At 45.8% G+C, this 20,789-nt stretch overlaps 2 protein-coding genes across 2 annotated transcripts in view; one reads left to right on the top strand and one right to left on the bottom strand.

The window, feature by feature from the left end:
- MTOR (mechanistic target of rapamycin kinase) overlaps window positions 1-20,789 on the top strand; it is a 126,228-nt gene that overhangs the window by 53,683 nt on the left and 51,756 nt on the right.
- On the bottom strand, window positions 1,569-8,141 carry ANGPTL7 (angiopoietin like 7). The gene is made up of 5 exons (XM_036841453.1): window positions 7,317-8,141; window positions 4,577-4,677; window positions 3,790-3,984; window positions 2,937-3,135; window positions 1,569-2,712 (listed from the first exon to the last, which is right to left on the bottom strand). The coding sequence occupies exons 1-5, from the start codon at window positions 7,684-7,686 to the stop codon at window positions 2,543-2,545; spliced, it is 1,035 nt and encodes a 344-aa protein (XP_036697348.1). The 5' UTR covers window positions 7,687-8,141; the 3' UTR covers window positions 1,569-2,542.

The following is a 20,789-nucleotide window of genomic DNA, read 5'->3' as shown; positions in this document are numbered from 1 at the left end:
CCATGTTGTCACAAATGGTAGAATTTCCTTCTTTATGGCTGAATAATATTCCATTATGTGTGTATTATATGTGTGTGTATGTACATATATATATACACACATAATATATATATACATAAACTATATTTCACATTTTCTTTATCCATTCATCTTTTGAAGGACATTTTAGGTTGTTTCCATATCTTGGCTATTGTGACTAATACTGCAGTGAACATGGGAGTACAGATATCTCTCTGAGACAGTGATTTTGTTTCCTTTGAATATATATCCAGAAATGGAATTGCTGGCTCACATGGTACTTCTGTTTTCAATGTCTTGAGGAACCACCAGACTGGTATAGTGGTGTAGGAGCTGTACCACTTTACATTCCCACCAACAGTGCACAAGGGCTCCCTTTTCTCCACTTCCTTGCCAACCCTTATTGTGTCTCGTCTTTTTAATAATCGTCATCCTACCAGGTGTGAGGTGATATCTCATTGTGGCTGTGCTTTGCGTTTCCCTGAGGATTAGTGGTGTTGGGCACCCGGTCACGTACCCATTGGCCAGTTGGATGTCTTCTTCAGAAAAATGGACTGTTTAGGTTCTTGGCCCATTTTTGAATTGGATTATTTGCTTTTTTGCTCTTCAGTTGTGTAAGTTCTTTATATATTTTAGATACTAATCCTGGGTTATGGTTTACAGATATTTTTCTCCCATTCTGTAGATTGTCTTTTCAATTTATTGATCGTTTTCCTTTGCTGTGCAGAAGCTTTTTAGTTTGAGGTAATCCCACTTAATTTATTTTAGCTTTTGTTGCCTAGAGCCTCAATTTTCTTTAGTTGTGGGGTGTATAGCTGATGAGAGAAAATTATTAGCTACTTCTGCCCTAGGCATCTTGTGCTCTTCCTTCTCTTCATCTCCTAACCCCCAATCTTTTTCTTCTCTCTCCAAGCAGTACTATGCTGGCCCATGAGCATCTCAGATCCCCTGCCTGCCTTAGGAAGTTTCTGTCTGACTGCCTGTCCCATGGGAAGCCCTACTCCAGTGTACTTCTCCTCTACTCACTTTACTTCTTTGAAAATCCTGAGGGTCTTGTTTTTAAGGTTAAGTAGGTTCCCAACAATCAAAGGACTATAGGTACAGTAGAAAATAGTGAGTTCAAGAATTATGCTTACCTTACACTGACTAGTTCAAGTGAATGGTCCTTTTTGACAAGGAAAAATTGCTTCCTGAAGGTCAAAATTATTTGACATCTGTTATGACTAAAGATGTTTCTTTTCCCTCTGCGTATATGTAAGTTTGCTCAAGTAGAAAGTAGGAGTGTTGGTTTGCAAAGTGTTTTGAAGCCAGGTGGTGGCGCTGGCCTCTGTGGCGGTTGGGTGGAGGTCAGACAGAGTCTGACCTCTTCCAGTGGATGCTGCTGCCCTTTTTGTCCCTCGCTTTTTCATCTTTGGCTTCCTGCTCCTCCCTTGGTTTCCCTGAAGACTGCAACACACTCAGAGTCTCTTTCTCACGGCTCACTCTCTGATTTTTCACTTAAAACTTTCCACCATGCTCTCAGTGGTAATAGTAATAATTTTAAAAGGAACGAGGTTTAAAAGAGTTTATTGTAGAAGGAAGAAAAAACTTTGAATGTTTAAAACAAACTACAATATTATATTTCTACAAAGCAAAATGCTTATATACAGCATGAATTATTTCTTAACCATAGTGCCATTTACCTTCCTGCTTCAGCCATTTTTTATAGATGAGATAAAAGAGGAAGCTCTTTGAGCCCTTTTCTTACAAAGTAAATAAAAATAGACATTATCTGTATTGACTGTGACTATTTTAAGGCAGTTTTTTGCAAGCGTCCACAGGGACTTATCTTCCCCTCCCGCTGGAGCTCCTGCCACCTCTGGACCCACTTCCTGCCTCTCAGTGCTGGGCCCTGATCGAGGCCGAGCAGGGGAGGTGCTCAGAGGCCAATTGCAAGGCCCAGAGCCCTGGAGTTTCCTCCGGTCAATTCCAGCCTGGGTCCGTTCACCTCCAGCAGAAAAATGTTTGTCTTTAAAAAAAAAATTGTGTAGACTGAAGATAATTTCATTGGATTTAAAAGCAGAAACTCCTCTCCTCCACCACCCTCTTCACTCCTTTCTCTAACACCCAAGAGAATCAAAATAATCTGGTCCTTTTTAGCAAAGGGATTTATTTTCTGCCCTCACATAAGCTAGGCCTTAAGGAAAATGGTTAAAGTGAGCTCACAATTATTTTTCTTTCACAGAAAAATCCTGTGGAAAAGAAGCTGCTGCTATGTCAGGGATCACAGGCAGACAGCCCACTCAGGCCAGCCCCCTGAGAAGTATGTGTCTGGACCCATTGTGTTTAAATACTTCCTCCCGTTTACTGTAACGTCCTCAGTACATAGTTTTTTTTGTTCTCCTAAGAGACTTACTCTCTCACTGAAGATGATAGGCCATTTTCTGTCCCTGCCCTTTCTATACTCCCTTCCTCTCCTCCTCTGCCTTTTCCCAGCCTCCGTCTGTCTCCGTTTCTCCAGCCCTGCTCCAGAGCAGGCTTCTTTTCATGGCTGGAAGTCTTCTGGGCGGATTTTCATCTCCACTCGTTTGAGGGAGTAGCTAGAGCCGTGCCAGCCGTACCAGGTGATGCCGTCCAGGTGCCTGTTGTGCTCCCCGAGGCGGTAGTAAACGCCGTTGAGGTTGGAGTCTGTGCAGCAGTTGTACCAGTATCCACCTGGGACAGGAGACAGGTCAGTGCTGGTCTGTCCTTGGAAATAGCTGATAGACTAGGCAGCAGGGATTTGTGATGTTTTTTAAACTATACCTAAGCCATTAGGGTCAGTGTCAAACAGGAGTACCAAAGCCAGAATACCAACTGCAGTTACAAATTCACTCTTTCTCCTCCAGTGGGACTATGGCCTTGTACCTGAACTCCCACCTCCCAACCCCAGCTCTCACCTTTCCGGAGCTGGGCGCACTTGTCTAAGCAGTTGTCATTGTCCTTGTCCTTGGTGCTGAAGGCTGTGTTGTTGTGATAGACCAGGGCATCGTTCCCCACGTTGCCGCTGTAGTTCCCCAGGAAGAGGCGGTAGCTGTTCCGTTCGTTGCCCAAAACAAAGTGGCTGTACTCAGCGTAGCGCATGTTGCCCTCCCAGTCCTGTCCGGGGGGCAGAGCCTTAGAAAACTGCAGCGGGGCCTCCTTTCCTACCATCCTGCACCTCTTCCCTCTCCCCAGCTGCAGCCATACACCTTTTTACTACTTTTTACTTCTTTATTACTTGTCTACCTCTAGTTTAACACACTAACCTGGGAATCAGAAAACAAGGGTCCTAGATCAGACTTCTCTCCTGGGTCACCATATGGCCCTGGTTAGTCTCTCGTTCTCTTCCCCTTTACATCCCTGTCTGTAAGGCGTACACGTATGTGTGTTTTGCTGTATCCCACTCTGAGATGTCATAAGAGTAACTTGAGAACATAGTGACGCTTCAGGGCCTTTGATGAGGGTCACCAACCGATACCAGTAAGGTTTGCATGTAGAGGACCTCATGCCCCAGGCCAGGGCAGGGACCACAGTGTTTCAGCCCAGCTGACTGTTGGATTCCTCTGCTCTGGCCTGAGTCTGGCCTCTCCCTTGTACCTGCAGCCTCGTTTTTGTGAAAAATAGGAAAAAAAAACCCTATTATTCCTCAACTGTACTGCAACCTGCAGGAAAACCATCATAACAAGTACCCCAGCCGATGGTGAACAGGAGTAGGAATGACGCCCAGGAGCTGCGCGCAGCGGGGCGTGGCGGGCCTGGTCTCGTGCTCACCTCCATCTCCACGCGTAGTCGGGTTGGCCGCCTGGAGAGCCGGTGGATGTGGTCGTTGCCCAGCCAGAAGTCCCCGTGGATGCTGCCGAAGCCCTGCTGGTACTGCTTCCAGTCCCGGAAGAAGGAGACGAGGCCGCTCTTTCTCCTCTGAATGGTGGTCCAGCCACCACCTGAAGTCTCCATGTCACAGAACACCTGGAGCAGAGGGGGTGCCCTCCCCGGTCAGGACGTGCCCAGGCAGGCAGCGCGAGCCTGAGCGTGGCTTCCCACCCTTCTCCCACCCCGCAGAGCCAGGGGATGTGTGCCCTTCCACAGCCATGCTGGCTCACTAGGCAACGATTCTATTCTGCCCCAGGGTTGGCAAGCTGGGCAGGCTGGTGGTTTGCTGAGATCAAAATTGAGGATAAGAGCAAGTGCACGGAGAGTCTGAAGGGAAAAAGTCCAGGTCCTTCTGACACACTCCCTATATGTTCTCTTTTCTCCTCCCCAAAGAGTCACCGCCGTAGGATGCGGCAAGGGATCGCAGCTAGTTAGGTGGTGGTTATAGCATTATCTAACTATGTTAGAAGGTTTAGTGTTTGGTTGCTAATGATTTGAAGGAGCAAAGCAGACGCCTGGATTTTTTTTTCCCCCATGAATTGAGTGTTTAGATAGCTCTCTGGTATTGTGTGTTTGCTTCTCTGTCTTGAGTTTCCCTCTCTTTAGACTGTGTGTGACTGGCCCTGTTGTCCCCCGCCTTTGAGGGGGTGGAGGATAGATGGTAGTACATGGGCTGTGACGACCTCACCTCCAGCTCAGGGCTGCCCAGGAAGTCATCGGGAGGAAGCTTGTACACTCCAGAGATGCGGTAGTTCTTCTGGTAGAGAGACGAGCAGTCATAGATGGCATCTACAGAAGGAGGAAACCACAGGGTGAACATCCAAACCCAGGGGCTCTGTGGCTAGCCGGCATCCCTGCTGCATCTAAATTGAAAGTTTAGGAAGGGAGACTTCATTTCTACCACAAAATTCACAGGAGTGTTCATTGCTGGGCAGTGTCTGGACTTGGGAGAGGTGGGCATCAGGAGGCCAGGAACGGGTGTGTTTTGGCCTCACTGGTGGTAGGGCTGAGGGCTAGGGAAACCCTTCACCTGGATAGCACAACGGTACAAACAGGTGACTTCAGGTCTGTGCTGAAATAAATGATCCTCCTGTAGTTCTAGGGCATGAATTCTGGAAACGTTACAGTGTGTGAGGGCCACTCACAGATCCTCCTGTTTAACAGATGCAGCTTCTGGGACAGCCAGCCTCTATTCCTAAATAAGTCATGAAGATCTCATAGGGTCTGGTTTTATTGTTTCTCGGTTTGTTTTTCTTGTTTTTCAGAGGTAATGGCTACTGCCTACTAGGTCCCTTATTAGCAGAGATTTATAATTTTATCTTTCCCTCCTTAATCCAACACTGCTAGACAAATGAAAATGCAAACACCCTAAGGAACCCTTGGAGGCCTTCCCCTGACACCATTATTAAAACAAGGAAATGAGAGCTTTGGGCAAGCGGGCTTTCACTCTGAGGTTGATTTTAATGTTTCCTCAGCTTCCCTGGGGGCTAGTGCTTTATGAAAGATTTTGTCTCCTTGTTGTTCTAAATATCAAAGAGCATTGTGGAAGGGACAGCCTTTCCAGATAGGATTCAGAGAGCAGGAACTCTCGCCTGTCTAGGAGATGCCTCCTGCCCACTGTATCTTGGGATTCTTTTCTTGATGACCGCTGCACTGGACCTTCAAGAAGAAGGCAGTTTCCCGCTGTGGGAATTGTTCAAGGCAGAGCACTCTGGGGAGGGGAAATGGGAGACCCTTGTCTTCCCTATCAGAGGTCATCACTTCCTCTTACTGATGAAAGCATCAACTTACTGCTTTCTCCAAGGGGCTAGCTACTTACAAAGTATAAAGGTGACCCCGTACCTGGTAGCAGAAAAGAAAAGTAAGGAATGATGGCCTGGGCAGGAAGAGTACGAGGCCCGGCAAGACAGCTGCATTTGACTCCCAAGAAACTCCTTGCTGGGAGATGAGAAAATCCCGTTTGGAGGAGCAGGACGTGACATTGGTCAGATTCCTCTGTCTCCCCTGGTCTCCTGTGTGTCTGGTTTCATCACACAGACCAAATCAGGACTCACTTGTCTGGAAAATGGCCTGAGAAGACCTTTCTAGTCCCAAACTGAGAGTCAGGAAGTACATGCTTAGAAAGTGATTTACACACACAAAAATTTTTTTATTGGAGTATAATTGCTTTACAATGTTGTGTTAGTTTCTGCTCTACAGTGAAGTGAATCAGCTATATATATACATATATCCCCTCCCTCGTGGACCTCCCTCCCCCCCATCCCCTATCCCACCCATCTAGGTCATCACAGAGCACCGAGCTGAGCTCCCTGTGCTATACAGCAGGTTCCCACTAGCTATCCATTTTATACGTGGTAGTGTATTTATGTCAAACCTAATCTCCCAGTTCATCCCACACAAAATTTTTAAGCTTAATTTCATGTTAAAACTTTTTCTTCATTTGAGTTGAGGATAACCAGTAAGACTTACTCTGCTCTTTATTCTTGGCTTGGTTTATAATATGACCAAAAAGATTTTCTTTTAAGTTTTTATATCAGCAAGAAATGACATATCTATAGACTATGCTCCTTGTAACTAATAATTTCCTGATAATTTCAGCAAACCAAATTTCTGTCTGAACAATAAATTCACCTTGGCCTGTCTAAGCCTAGCTAAGTAGAAACTGAATATTGTTTTGGAAAAGAAAACAGTAAACGTATCTTATTTTCGGCCTACTAAAAATGTAAATTTCAACATTGCATTTTCCTGTATAACTGGGGAGAATTTTATTTGCAATTTTGGGAAAAAATAGAAATACCAGAATTGAGGAACCTTGAGGAGCCAGTCCTTTTTGAACATGAAGGAATCCTTCAGATGGCTCTGGGAGGTGTCTGTGCACTTAATTCTGAGCCAGTGAGAATTTGGTTGGCAGACAGGACACCGAAGTCCATTAATGCCCATTCCACTAAATCCCAGGGACCCAAGAGAACTGTTTTTGGCAAAACTTTGCTTCTAGAGACGTTATGATTTTGGTGTTCATTCCTGCTTCCTTGGGACTGAGGGTACAGCCGGTCAGCTCTGGGTAAGGAAGTGGACTAATCAGGAAAACTTGAACCCAGTTTCTAAGATTTGCTTTGTGACTTTGAGCAAACCGCATGATCTCTCTGTGTTCCAAGATGGTAATTCATACCTTCAATAGGCCGAAACATTGCAGGGATAAAAAAAAGCTGGGTAAACGTACAGAACCTTAGAAATCAAAAGAAATACTTCGTAAGCCTTTGCTAAAGAGAAAATAGAGCTGGTGGCACGTACCCAAGAAAGTAAGTTCCATAAGAACCCCCAGGGATCATTCTGACGACCACGTCACCTAGGAGCAATGCTGCAGACAGGAGGCGCTCGACTATGTGAGGGGGAAGGTGGTGAGTAGCGTGAGGACACGTCCTCCTTACCTGCCAAGGTCTGGGTGACAGTCTGCGCTGCCTGCAGCTGCATGATGCCGATCTGATTGTTCATCTCGGAGTACTTGCTCTCGGCCTCTGTGAGCCGCGACTCCATGCGCTTGGAATTGCTCTCCAGCTCCATCACCTGCATGACCACGCTGACCCAGTCCCTTTCCTGCTTCCTGCTCAGGTCGCTCAGCAGGCTGCTTAGGTTGGCAATTTGGGCCTTGAGCTCCTTCGCCTCCTCACAGCAGCCGGCCACGGTGAGCTCTGCAGGTGTCTTGCGCTTAGGGGGCTTCTGTGGCCACACTGGGTGGCTGACAAAGGCCACAGTGAAAATGCAGAGCCAGGCCACGGCCGAGAGAGTCTCTTTCAGCATCTTTCGTGGGCCTGGTTGAGGAAGGCTCTTCCTCTGGGGAAATCTGGCTGTGCCCAGCTGAGGTATGCAAAGCTGCGGCAAATTAGAACCTAGCCCTTTTGCTCTTGGTGGACTTACCACTTTGTTGTTCCTCTCTCCTTGCTCTTTCTTAGCCTTTCTCAAAACTTGAGTTTCTGAAAGCGCAGCTTAATTGGGTATCCTATAGCTTTCCTTCCCAAGACTGAATGCTCGACAAACTCAGCATCTTAAATATTGTTTGCTGCCTGCACCTCCACCCCTACCATGGCCGTGCATAGCGCTTTAGCCCCTCCCAGCTCATCTGGGAGGGTCAGGTGCCTGTTGGGTGAAGTCAGCGTAAACTTAGGCCAGAGGAGGGGAGGAGAGAGACAGGGGCAGTCTTTCTTTCCTTGCCTGCACAGTCTCTGGGCTAAGACAAGAGGACTGAATTCGTGTGTTTCCAGTTTTGCCTATTAGATTGTACCCCTGCCAGCCACTGGCTCTGCTCTATCAGCAAACAGGGCAGGGTCAGAAGAATTTCCAGATTCCATTCTAAAGGTTATATAACCATGGGGTGAGCATAGGGTAGGCAAAGAGAGTTGGGAATAAGACTCTCCACTCACAGGGAGACCTGTTAATGCAATCCACGCTGTTTATACGAGGCTCTAGTCTATTTTGGCATCCTTCTGAATGTGCTTTTAACAAGGCTCGTTATTCCCTTCTCTGATCATCATTCAGTGTTTTACAAAACCCTCTTTTGGCCTGGATCTAACGCTATCTCACATTTGAAAATTTCCAAGTTAGAAAAGCTTTAGAAATAGAAGGATAGAGGAAATCTCTTAAGAAGCAAAAAAAGACTTTGTAGCTTGTACCCACAGGATTTACCCAGTTGTCTTTCTTTTTACATACTTTCTCCTTCAATAAAGAATGGGCCAGTGTTCGCCTCTCACACTTGACATTTGGCATGGAAGTGGCAGCGATGGCAGCAGGGGTGAAAACGCAGGACTTGGTCCCGGGATGGGCACCTGCACACCCATCAGTGTTCAGGCAGAACAGAGAACAGGCACGGCCACGGCCCATGGTTCTAAACCTGGAAAGTATGTTAAAACGTAGAGAAAAGCATCCCCATTGCCTAATAATCCATGTCTAGAGTCTCATTTCCCTTGTCCTATGGAATATGGTTTGCAGATTTATTCTCTATATATGATATATATATCCCTGACAATAGGGATATTGTAATTTTTCACGTACTGTATTTAAAGGAGATTCCTCCTTTGAAAACAAATGGGGAAAAAAGCTGGGTTTTCAGCAAATCTTAAATCCTTAAAATGAGCTTTTCACTAAGAAGGTAAACAGAGTTCCCTCTGTCCATGCACGGTAACTGTCTTCGGAACATACTCTCGCTGTTTCCGGGTGCAGTGCTTATACTGTTGCTATTCCGTATGGACCCTTCACACACAAGCCTGAGGCCGGGCAGCCCTTCCCGCCGTGACCTCCAGAGCCTTTTTCCAGTCAGGGCTTCTGTTTCTCAGGAAGTCATTTCTGTTCAGGCAGCTGGAGTTACCAAACACTTTTTTTTTTTCCTGTAAATCAAAAAGCAGGAGTGGATCAGGTGGATCAGGGTTTGTTTGCTCACCTCCTCATCTCCTTTGCCTGCTTAGGAGCGAGGACGTCGCTGGAGTCTTATAGCAGCTTGTCATTCTGCTCAAAGGGGTCTTTCCAGAATTGGCACCGTCAGCCAGTCCCTGCTCTCTCTTTGCACGTGTCTAGTCCCGCCGGGCACTGCAGCCTTAGCTCATGGAGCTCACTTCACTAAGGCGAACCTGGCCCCGACCGCCAGCATCCGACGGGGTCGTTTAGCGGGGTCTACTGAACTCCATGAGGATCTTCAAGATGACCTCCTAGCCAGCTTAACCGACACTGAGCCCTGCGCTTAAACCGTGCGGCACACACGGCATACACTGTATGTAGCATGACACACGATGCTGCTGCCTTGGTAGAGAACATCACGGAACAATGGCGCTTTATGGATTCCTGGCCGGCTTTTTGTTTGTTCTTTCCAGTAACCATTTCCTCTGCCCAAACAGAAAAATCTTGTTATGAATAGATTTTCATATCTGGGCAAAAAATGAATCGATCATTCATATTTGCAACCCATGTAGCAGTCCTTTCCAGGAAAGGTAGGAAGGGGTTCCTAAGTTTGGATCAGAAACATCTAGCTTTTAGCATGAGTGCCTACTCTCTGACATTTGTTTTCTGGAAACTTATTTCTAACATAAGGCTTAAGTTGGAGACAGAAGCTTTTTTTATTTGAACATTTTCTTAAATTGTCTAAGCTGCCCAAATCTTCAACACCCCCCCACCCCATTTTGAGAAAAATAGCTAATTAAGAGTATATCCCACGCCAGAAGATTATCTGTCCTCCAAAACGTCTACAACCCTAGGGTGTCCTAGATTCTGAATTTCTGAAAGAAGGAAAAATAAGTCCTTGTTTTGAGTACAGCTAAGCCAGTAGAGAAAACCAGGACAAATGCGGAAGACTAGAGCAGTTTTCCCTTCTCTGAGAGGCTTTTAATCCCTTCTCTGCCCTTCGGTGAACAATGTGACCATAAAAAATGGGAATTAATTGAGAAAATATGGAAAACCTGTGTTGGACACCTTACAGTTTTTCCTTTTCTCCATTTTGCTGGTGGTGAAAGAGGGTCAGCTTGGAGCTCCTGAGAAAGATGTTTATGAGAATAAAGCTTATGTTCTTTTGGGAAAAGCCAGTGAGCTTTTACTTCACAGTCTGGGCTGTGCTGCCTTAGGCTGGCACCAAGGATTGGAGGTGTCCAAGCAGCCTGGGAATTCCAGAGCTGAGAAGGGCCTAGAGCTGGTCTTTCCTTCTCCCCCAATAGGGGCGTCATGTCTCATTTTCTTGAAAATGTTCCTGTTGGAGAGACTCCTCGTTTTCCAGTGTATTCACGCCCCTGCCTACTCTTACACCATCCTGCCAAACTGGTGAGGGAGGAACAGCTGCCCTCAGTGCCAGGCTCTGTTGAATGAATACATCTCAGAAGAATCTGCCTTGTTGTTAGTTTAGCTGTGTGTTTGTGGTCATATTTTTTTTTTTAAAGGGAACGCTATTTATTTATTTATTTATTTATTTATGGCTGTGTTGGGTCTTTGTTTCTGTGCGAGGGCTTTCTCTAGTTGCGGCAAGCGGGGGCCACTCTTCATCGCGGTGCGCGGGCCTCTCACTGTCGCGGCCTCTCTTGTTGCGGAGCACAGGCTCCAGACGCGCAGGCTCAGTAGTTGTGGCTCACGAGCCTAGTTGCTCCGCGGCATGTGGGATCTTCCCAGACCAGGGCTCGAACCCGTGTGCCCTGCATTGGCAGGCAGATTCTCAACCACTGCGCCACCAGGGAAGCCCTGTGGTCATATTTTACTTCCGAAGTCTTCTAATGAGCCACAGCTGCCTTACTACATGTGGCCGTTTAATCCCTGACCCTTCTACCGCTCAGTCCTACTTCCATCTCAGCCCAAAGTCCAGGTCCATCGCAGAAGGTATTTGCACCTCTTCCCTAAGCCTTCTAGTTTGCCAGTTCTCCCAAAGAGTGTGTCCTGGGCTTATTAGAAACCATTTCTTTCAGGCCTCCTCTTAGCGTCTACTGTTTAATTATAGCACCTAGCAAAAAATTCTGTCTCTGAACCCTCTTAGGAATTTGTAGCCTCAGGTGCCTCGCAGGCTAGGTGGAGAGACAGACAGCTGAACTCCAGGGCAATGTGACATGCTGGGGTGGGGGACACAGCAGAGGGGGAGTGCCCAACCCAGATGAGGTTCTGGAAGGTCTCCCGAGGGAAGTGATATCCAGGGTTGTTGTTTTTGTGGGGTTTTTTGTTTTTTTGTTTTTTTTAAAGGAAGAAATAGCCAGAAGTGGGAGAGGCATTCTGAGCCAAGGTGCAGCTGTATGAAAAGCCTGGGCTTATAGAACCTAAGTAGTCAAGTGTGGTGTTAAGGGGCAAGAAGGAAGAGGAGTGGTGGCAGGAATTAAAGCTGGAGGAGTGGAGGTGCGTCGGGCCTGAGGGCCCTTGTGCATCGCGGCAAGGCTGTAAGTGTTACCTGGGAGACAGGGGGCTGTGGAAGGAAGCCAGGAAGCTTTTACTTCTTGCTTTGTTTTTTTTTTTGAGTCTCACCAGGACAGTGGCTCTTTGTAGTTACCAAACAAGATTTTTAACTGGAAGTGGGTGGCTTAGAACATTAGAATTTCTTAAAATTGTAATGCATTCATATTAAATGCCCTGAAGGGCTCATCTGGCTTGAGGATTAACTGAGGTGGTATCTGAGGGACTTAAAGTAATTAGGTCTAGAATCAGATAAATCTGGGTTCTAATCCCTTCCCATCACTTGATAGTTATATGACCCTGGGCAAATTAATTAACTTCTCGGAGTTGACCAATCTGTGAAATGGGGATAAAAATTTTAACTACTCCTGGACTTCCCTGGCAGTCCAGTGGTTTGGACTCCGTGCTTCCACTGCAGGGGGCACGGGTTTGATCCCTGGTTGGGGAACTAGGATCCCACATGCTGTGCAGCACAGCCAAAAAAAAAAAAAAAAAATTATAACTATTTCACAGGATTTTTGTGAGGACAAAGTTAAATATAGCAAAAGATTAAAAATAGCTAAGGCATTTTTGAAGAAGAAAAATAAATTTGGAGGAATTACCTTATTAGAAATCAAGATTTATCTTAAAGCTACAGTAAGTAATTAAGGCAATGTAGTATTGGCACAAGGATAGACAAATAGATAAATGGAGCAGATTTGAATGTCCAGAAACAGACCCACACATATATGAACCCTTGATTTATGACAAGGTACCACTATAGAACAGTGAGTTCCTCTGGGTAGGCTAGATAGCCTTATGGGGGGATAAAGGTTCTTGACCCTTACCCCATACCGCACCCAAAACCTCAAGTCCAGGAGATTTAAATTCTAAATCGGAAAACAGTAGGTCTTCTAGAAGATAACATAGGAGATTATCTTCAGCATCTTGGGATAAGCAAAGATTTCTTAAACAAGATTTGAAAAACACTAACCATAAAGGAAAGCATCATTAAATGCAGTAAAAGGAGTCATTTCTTTTCACTGGAAAACACCATGAAGAAAGTGAAAAGGCAAGAAGGTATCTCCAGTACATACTTCTGTGTATACTGTACCCAGAGTATATATAGAACTCCTAACAAACAAACAAAAGGTAGCCAATGAAAAGATTGGCAAGAGATGTGAATAGGCACTTATTTCACAAAAGATTATGCCCAAAAGGCCAGTCAACACATGAAAAATTGCTCAGGCTCATTAGTCATTATGGAAACTCAAATTTAAACTATATGGTGCAGGACTTCCCTGGTGGCGCAGTGGTTAAGAATCCGCCTGCCAGTGCAAGGGACACGGGTTCGAGCCCTGGTCTGGGAAGATCCCACATGCTGTGGAGCAGCTAAGCCCGTGCGCCACAACTACTGAGCCCGCGAGCCACAACTACTGAAGCCCGCGTGCCTAGAGCCCATGCTCTGCAACAAGAGAAGCCACCGCAGTGAGAAACCTGCCACACCACAACAAAGAATAGCCCCTGCTCCCCGCAACTAGAGAAAGCCCACGCATAGCAACAAAGATCCAACGCAACCAAAAATAAATAAATAAAAATAAAATTTAAAAAAAAAAAAAAACCAGAAGGTGCAACTTACACACCAATCAAAATGGCTGAAATGGAAAACACTAAATTCCAAGTGTTGACAAAGATGTGGAGCAACTGGGATTTCCATACCCTTCTGGTCGAAATGTAAAGTGGCAGTTTGTCAGTATCTTCTGAGACTGGAACATGCCCCTGTAAGCGAACAATTCTACTGCGAGATTTGTTCCCACCAGAAATGCGAGCACACACGCACCAAAGACACATATAGGAATATTTGTCTGGACTTCCCTGGTGGTCCAGTGGTTAAGACTCCGCCCTTCCAATGCACAGGGCGTGGGTTCGATCCCTGGTTAGGGAACTAAGATCCCACATGCCGCGTGGTGCGGCCAAAAAAAAAAGGAATGTAGTAACGTGACTTATCATAGCCCCAAACTGAAAACAGCATAAACCCCCATCGACAGTAAGACAGATAAATTGTGGTATGTTCATACAGTGACATACTATTCAGCAGTAAAAAGACAAAACTACTGTGGCATGCAACGACATGGACGTATCTCGTAAACATAATGTTGAGTATTTATATAGAGTTCAAAACCTGGTGAAACTAACCAATTGTATCAGAAGTGAGATAGTTGTTACCTCTTATGAGTTGTTACCTCTGGGGATGAGAAGGGAAGCCGTGATTGGGAGAAGGCTTGGGTGCTTCTGGGATGCTGGCAGTGTGTTGTGTTCTGTTTTCTGGTCTGGGTGGTAGTTATAAGGGTATCTTCACTTTGTGATAATTTATCAAGCTGTACAATTAGGTGTATACTTTCCTGTGTATATATGTTGTACTTCAGCCAGGAAGCTTATTTAAAAATAGATAATGCACATAAAACACTTTGTTTTTTTAAAAATTTTATTGAAGTATAGTTGATTTACAACATTGTGTTAATTTCTGCTGTACAGCAAAGTGACTCAGTTATACACATATATATATTCTTTTTCACATTCTTTTCCATTACGGTTTATCACAGGATATTGAATATAGTTCCCTGTGCTATACAGTAGGACGTTGTTGTTTATCCATCCTGTAAATAATAATTTGCATCTGCTAATCCCAATCTCTCAGTCTTTCCCTCCCCCCACCGCACCCCCCCTTAGCAACCACAGATATATTCTCTATGTCTGTGAGTCTGTTTCTGTTTGGTAGATACATTCATTTGTGTCGTGTTTTAGATTCCACATATGAGCAATATCATATGGTATTTGTATTTCTCTTTCTTACTTCCATTAGTGTGATAGTCTCTAGGTCCATCCATGTTGCTGCAAATGACATTATTTCATTCCTTTTTATGGCTGAGTAATATTCCATTGTATGTATATATACCACATCTTCTTTATCCATTCATCTCTCAGTGGACATTTAGGTTGTTTCCATGTCTTGGCTATTGTAAATAGTGCTGCTGTGAACATAGGGGTGCGTGTATCTTTTCAAATTATAGTTTCATCTGGATATATGCCCAGGAGTGGGATTGCTGGATCAAATGGCAACTCTATTTTTAGTCTTTTGAGGAACCTCCATACTGTTTTCCATAGTGGCTGCGTCAGTTTACATTCCCATCAACAGTGTAGGAGGGTTCCCTTTTCTCCACACCCTCTCCAGCTTTTATTATTTGTAGACTTTTTTTTTTTGAACACTAGTCCTTTGGGGTTTTTTTTAGTATTTTTTTAAATTAATTAATTAAGTTAATTTTGGTTGCGTTGGGTCTTCGTTGCTGTGTGCAGGCTTTCCCTAGTTGCGTGGAGCAGGGGCTACTCTTTGTTGCAGTGCGTGGGCTTCTCATTGCGGTGTCTTCTCTTGTTGCGGAGCATGGGCTCTAGGTGCATGGGCTTCAGTAGTTGTGGCATGCAGGCTCAGTAGTTATGGGTCGTGGACTCTAGAGCATAGGCTCAGTAGTTGTGGCGCACGGGCTTAGTTGCTCCGCAGCATGTGGGATCTTCCCGGACCAGGGATCGAACCTGTGTCCCCTGCATTGGCAGGCGGATTCTTAACCACTGCGCCACCAGGGAAGTCCCTTACTTGTAGACTTTTTAGTGATGGTCATTCTGACCAGTGTGAGGTGGTACCTCATTGTAGTTTTGATTTGCATTTCTCTAATAATTAGCAATGATGAGCATCTTCTCATGTGCCTATTGGCCATCTGTATGTCTTCTTTGGGGAAATGTCTATTTAGGTCTTCTGCCCATTTTTCGATTGGGTTGTTTGTTTTTTTGTTATTGAGTTGTATGAGCTGTAAGACACTTTGAATTGTGTCTGACACATAGTCTATATCTAGCAAATATTAAGTAGTATTGATATTTAGGTAATCGATTATCATTTCATCAGAAAAACCTCCCTGCCCACCTGAAACTAAAATAAGTCCCCTGTGCCATTCTCCATCTCTGTGCTCTGTTTTCTTCATGGTGTTTACCTCCACAGCACTTATTACCATTTGTGTTTTGTATATCTACTTCACTGACCTATAAGCTCTGTGAAAGCAAAGACCATACCTGTCTTATCTACCATAGTAGCTCTAGCAACCAGCACTTAGCACAAAGCCTGAGACAGAAGAGATACTGCATTGGGACTTGTCAAATGAAAGAATGAATTCCCAGCAGAAGGTTGTTTTCTCCTAAATAAACATCTGACATGGAGACTTAGAGTCTCTCTCCATGGTCATTGCCAGTATTTTTATCATGGTGAGTTCTTCATTGCAGGGGATTGCCTTCTCTCCTGCTTTAACATTTTCTTCCATAGATTTTAGTCATAGAATCAAAGAAAGTGAGAACTGGAAGAGTTGAGATCATTTGGTTCAGTCTTCTTTTTTTTAACCAGTAACTTGAGGTAGCATCCTGATTGTATGATCACTTTGTATCCCTGGAAACCATCGATTTGCATTTCACCCCTGTTTCTTTACATATGAAGATGAGTGAGAGGGCCATAGAGCATTGTGGTAGGGTTTTGTACCCCCCAGCCCCCCACCCCCGCCGTTGATTCTGGAGGCCTGTATGAATGGCATATCCGATAACTTGACCCTGCATCGACCTGTTGGTTAACCCTCATCACGGCCTGAGGGCCCACATGCAGCAGCTCATGTTGAAGACACAACACAGAAAGTAACATGTCATATCTCTGGGCAGCTGTATTCCCCGTAATTAATCCAGGAACCCAACAAATCTTGTCTGTCTCCAAAGGGAAATCAAACACCCATTACATTGCAATTGCAAAAAATCACTCTTAGCCAAAGACGGATTCCTGCCAGGGTGCAGGACAAGATTTCAAGTCCATGTGCAGTTGCCCTGGGACTGAGGAGCTTCCCTTCAGCCTGGGTCTTAGCCTCCCTGACTTAGGCAGCACTAATGGGAAATGGCCTGTAACTCTTGGAGAATGTTAAAGAAATTGAACCAGTTTGTGCCTGAGCAACCAATTAACAGCGAGGGTGACTGGGCTTTACAGCCTCCAGGCAAGGGGCTAGATGGACGAACAAACCCACTCTGTGTCTGAATTCTAAACACACGTTCCCAAGGTGTCTCTGTTGTGTTGCTTGGAAGTATGAGCCCAGCTTTTACAGTTGTTTCCAGGCTTCCAGAAAAGGTACACAGTCTTGTTCTTTTCCCGCACCTCTGCTGGAAGAGAAAACGCTCTGTCCAGAGGGGAAGGATTTGCTCAAAGCTTCGCACTTCTCAGTAAAAACACATTCCAAACGTCTGGACTCATGCTGCCTTCAAAAGTGCCAGTGTGCCTCGAGGAATCCGTACCCCTGTAGAAAAGCTCCAAGCAGCAAAGAGTGGGCAGATGGAGGAAACCCCTGTGTAGCCCGAGCACAAGCACAGATTATATCTTTCTTTTTAGCCCCATCTTTTTCTTTAATGCCCTCTTACATCCAGCCATTACCCAAGAGGCCAGGTCCCTCACCAGTCATCAGTAGAGCTTAAATTTATTTCTGGCTGCTCTAAAGACTTCTTACAGGTTCACTTTACAACAGCTTGCCTCTATAGAGCATCTTACAAACTCCAAGGAAAGCTGCTTTTCAGTGCAGAAAGCTGACCATGAGTGAGGAGTTGTACAAAGGGAAGAGTCCTGGGGTTTCTCCTAAAGCTGACCAAAAGGACAGAGGGTCTTTCATTGTAACCCAAGACCATTCTAAAGGGTGCCACTTGCTGTCAGCCAGTAGTTAACCTCTGCTCCTCCACTGCATCTAGCTCACCCTCAGGAATGGCGGGAGATTTAGTGAGACCACTCTTACGGTGAGTTAGCAAAGCTGCTTCTGATTTTCATGTACCACTGCGGGGGGAAGCAAACTGCTGGCAATTAAACTGGCTCACAGCACTCTGAAACCTTGAATTATAAGCTGTATCATGGTTTCAGAGCTGTTAAAGTGTACCTCTTAGAATTGATGAAATACGGTAGGTGCCCCATGGCCACCTCTGACACAGTCTGTCCCAGTGACAATGAAATGTATCCGTGGTGATACAATTGATCTCTCCAGATTCTTTTGGACATCTCATTGGCTGTGAATCTTGGTGCTTCAGTTACAGTATGTTATGGTCCTCGTCTGTCAGCTTTTCCTTACTAAAAAGGTAGGCATATTTTTTTCCTTTTCCAGATACCAGAATGGGCATCAGTATTTCTACAATGTGGCCTAACTCCGTACTGGAGTACAAGGCCAGCGCACATCTGCTCACACAATTATAAGTGTGGAGAGTTCAAAGCTGCCAAGTCACTGGATGCCAGGTCATTTAATTTTTGTTTCCCAACTTCATCCACATAATAGACTGAGTCAGAGCTCTTGGACACGCAGAAGCCAAGAAATCAGGATTTTACCCAAAATTTCAACTCTATTTTGAGTCAAGGTAGTTGAAAATAAGCTTTGGGCTTCATTCAGTCTGTCAGCCCTCCCCGCTTTGTTGTTTCCTGACAGCTTCTTCTTCCTGATCGTCTCTCTCAGAGCTCTTCATTTCACTCTGGATATGAAGAAGCGGAAAGGAGGAGAAAAACCTCCAGGCATCACCAGAAAAGGAGCAGTGCTCATTGTCGTAGAATAAAAAGATAATGGCCAATTTGTCAAGAAGTGTTGACAAGAAAGATAAAGTTGGCAGTAATTAACTGGCTGACATGCTGGGAGTGATGCGCCTGCCAGTGGCTCCCTAAATCAGCCAGAGCCTTGGAAATGTGACAGCCATTCATCATTTTTACAGCACGCCTCTGACAGGCCCCTGGACTGGAAACCCGGCCAGCACAAATCGTGTGCTTTGACACTCCGGGTCTCTGCGACCTCTCAGTGCCCGACGCTGGCCGTGCTGGGGAAGCCGGGCCCCGCATCCAGCCAGGAGGGGCCTGGAGGTGATGGGTGAACTGGGACCGCCTGCCCTGCTTGTTGCTGAGCTCTGTGCTCATCCTCAGGGAGGCCGCTCTGATTCCCAGGGCCGACCCTGCAGACGTCTACAGGACAGATCACCTGTGAGCAGAGAGTGTGGGCTCCTGCCGCGCTCCTGGCGCCCCGGTGGCTTAACTAGTGCTGCTCTCACCCAGCCACTAGGCTGCGCCCACGAGACGGGTTCGTATGTGCGATCCAGCAGCAGGGTGACATTCTTATGCAGCTGTTAAAAATAATTATGAAGACTCTGGATAAAGTAGGAAATCCCTGTGATATGTGAAAGAGCAGAATCCAAAACTGTATGATCACTCTAGCTAGCACTGTGTATAAAATATGTATTTATACAGAATATGCATGGGCAAAAGTAACATTCTCATATCGTGGTGAACTGCCCTCCCCCCAGTTTTTCTTAATTAAAAAAAAAAAAACGATATACTTCCCCCTACCAGTCTCGAAAAGATAGTTTTTGTTTCTCCTTTCCCTAATCTACACAGTTGTTAGCATTCTATCTTTTTTATTCTTAAGGCCCCACTTTCTCACATACAGATCTGGCAAGCCTTCTAGATATCATGACAGACGTGTCATTTACACTGTGAGCAGACAAAGGAAAGGGTGAAGACAAAGTAAGAGCTTATTATCCTTAAGCCACTGTGGTCTGAGACGTCAGGAACCCATTTGATTGTCCAAGGCAGTCCACCCACCTCCCTTGCACCAAATTTTTTTTGTCTTGGTGCCTTAGGTCCGTGAGGGTGCCAAGGACACCAAATGTCCCAGCTTTGAAACTATCTAATGAGGCCAGCCTCCTTTTCTTAATATGTAGAAAAGGAGTAAATTTACTCTTCCTAAGTTTCTGAAGCAAGAAAGGAAAGTTTGGCCTGCCAGACCCTGGGGTGCTATCTTCATGCCCTGACTGTGGCTTTAAGGGGGGGACCCTAAGGCCTGCCAGTCCCCTTCGCTCTCCCTACCCACCTGCATTTGAATTGCCCCTCACCGCCTTTCTCCGCTGCACATTTTGGATGTTCTCACGTTGCCTTCTGTCTTCACTGCTGTCCTGCTCGAAAAGAGACTGTCACACCCTTGAGCTCCCCAGGGTCCCAGGGGAACTGCCTGATGAAAAGACATCAGGGGACTTCCCTGGTGGCGCAGTGGTTAAGAGTCCGCCTGCCGATGCAGGGGACACGGGTTCGGGCCCTGGTCCAGGAAGATCCCATGTGCCGCGGAGCAACTAAGCCCGTGCGCCGCAACTGCTGAAGCCCGTGCTCCTGGAGCCCATGCTCCGCAGCAGGAGGAGCCCCTGCTCGCTGCAACTAGAGAAGAGCCCACGTGCAGCAATGAAGACCCAATGCAGCCCCCCAAAATAATAATAATAATAATAAATAAAATTAAAAAAAAAAAAAAAAGACATCAGGGCCCCACCAATCCTGGATCTTCCTGGCTCTGTACGGGAATCAAGATGTTTTGTTTTTAATCATCCGTTGGACACAGAGCTAAGTCTTGCTGCTGGAAGAAGTGACAGGGATGGACAGAAGCAGCGACCACTCTATAAGAGAAATAAGAAAGACTGCTTGGGGGACTTCCCTGGTGGCACAGTGATTAAGAGTCCGCCTGCCAATGCAGGAGACACGGGTTCGAGCCCTGATCCGGGAAGATCCCACATGCCGCGGAACAACTCAGCCCGTGCGCCACAACTGCTGAGCCTGCGTGCCACAACTACTGAAGCCCACGCGCCTAGAGCCCACGCTCAGTAACAAGAGAAGCCACCGCAATGTGAAGCCCACGCACCGCAACAAAGAGTAGCCCCTGCTCACCGCAACTATAGAAAGCCCGTGCGCAGTAATGAAGACCCAACGCAGCCAAAAATAAATTAATTAATTTTGTTAAAGTGCATTAATTAAAAAAAAAAAGATAAAGCATCAGAAAAAATTCATAAAAAAAAAAAAAAGACTGCTTGATACAGTGGTGAGGACCCAAAGCAGGGTCCATTTGGGCCTCAACTTGGCTGTTCAGGAGCTCCTCAGCCAGACCCGCCCAGGTCCG

This window comes from Balaenoptera musculus, chromosome 1, assembly GCF_009873245.2.
Source record: "Balaenoptera musculus isolate JJ_BM4_2016_0621 chromosome 1, mBalMus1.pri.v3, whole genome shotgun sequence".
Classification (NCBI taxonomy): Eukaryota; Metazoa; Chordata; class Mammalia; order Artiodactyla; family Balaenopteridae; genus Balaenoptera; species Balaenoptera musculus.
Note: the sequence above shows the minus strand (reverse complement) of the source record. Positions and strands in the feature narration are given on the sequence as shown.

What these genes read in the sequence shown, in the direction of transcription:
- ANGPTL7 (XM_036841453.1), bottom strand. Translation starts at nt 7,686, where the DNA reads ATGCTGAAAGAGACTCTCTCGGCCGTGGCCTGGCTCTGCATTTTCACT. An exon ending in GACTACGCGTGGAGATGGAG is followed by an intron (nt 3,136 to 3,789) that starts GTGAGCACGAGA and finishes CCCCCCGGACAG; the next exon opens with GACTGGGAGGGCAACATGCG. An exon ending in GTGCGCCCAGCTCCGGAAAG is followed by an intron (nt 2,713 to 2,936) that starts GTGAGAGCTGGG and finishes CTCCTGTCCCAG; the next exon opens with GTGGATACTGGTACAACTGC.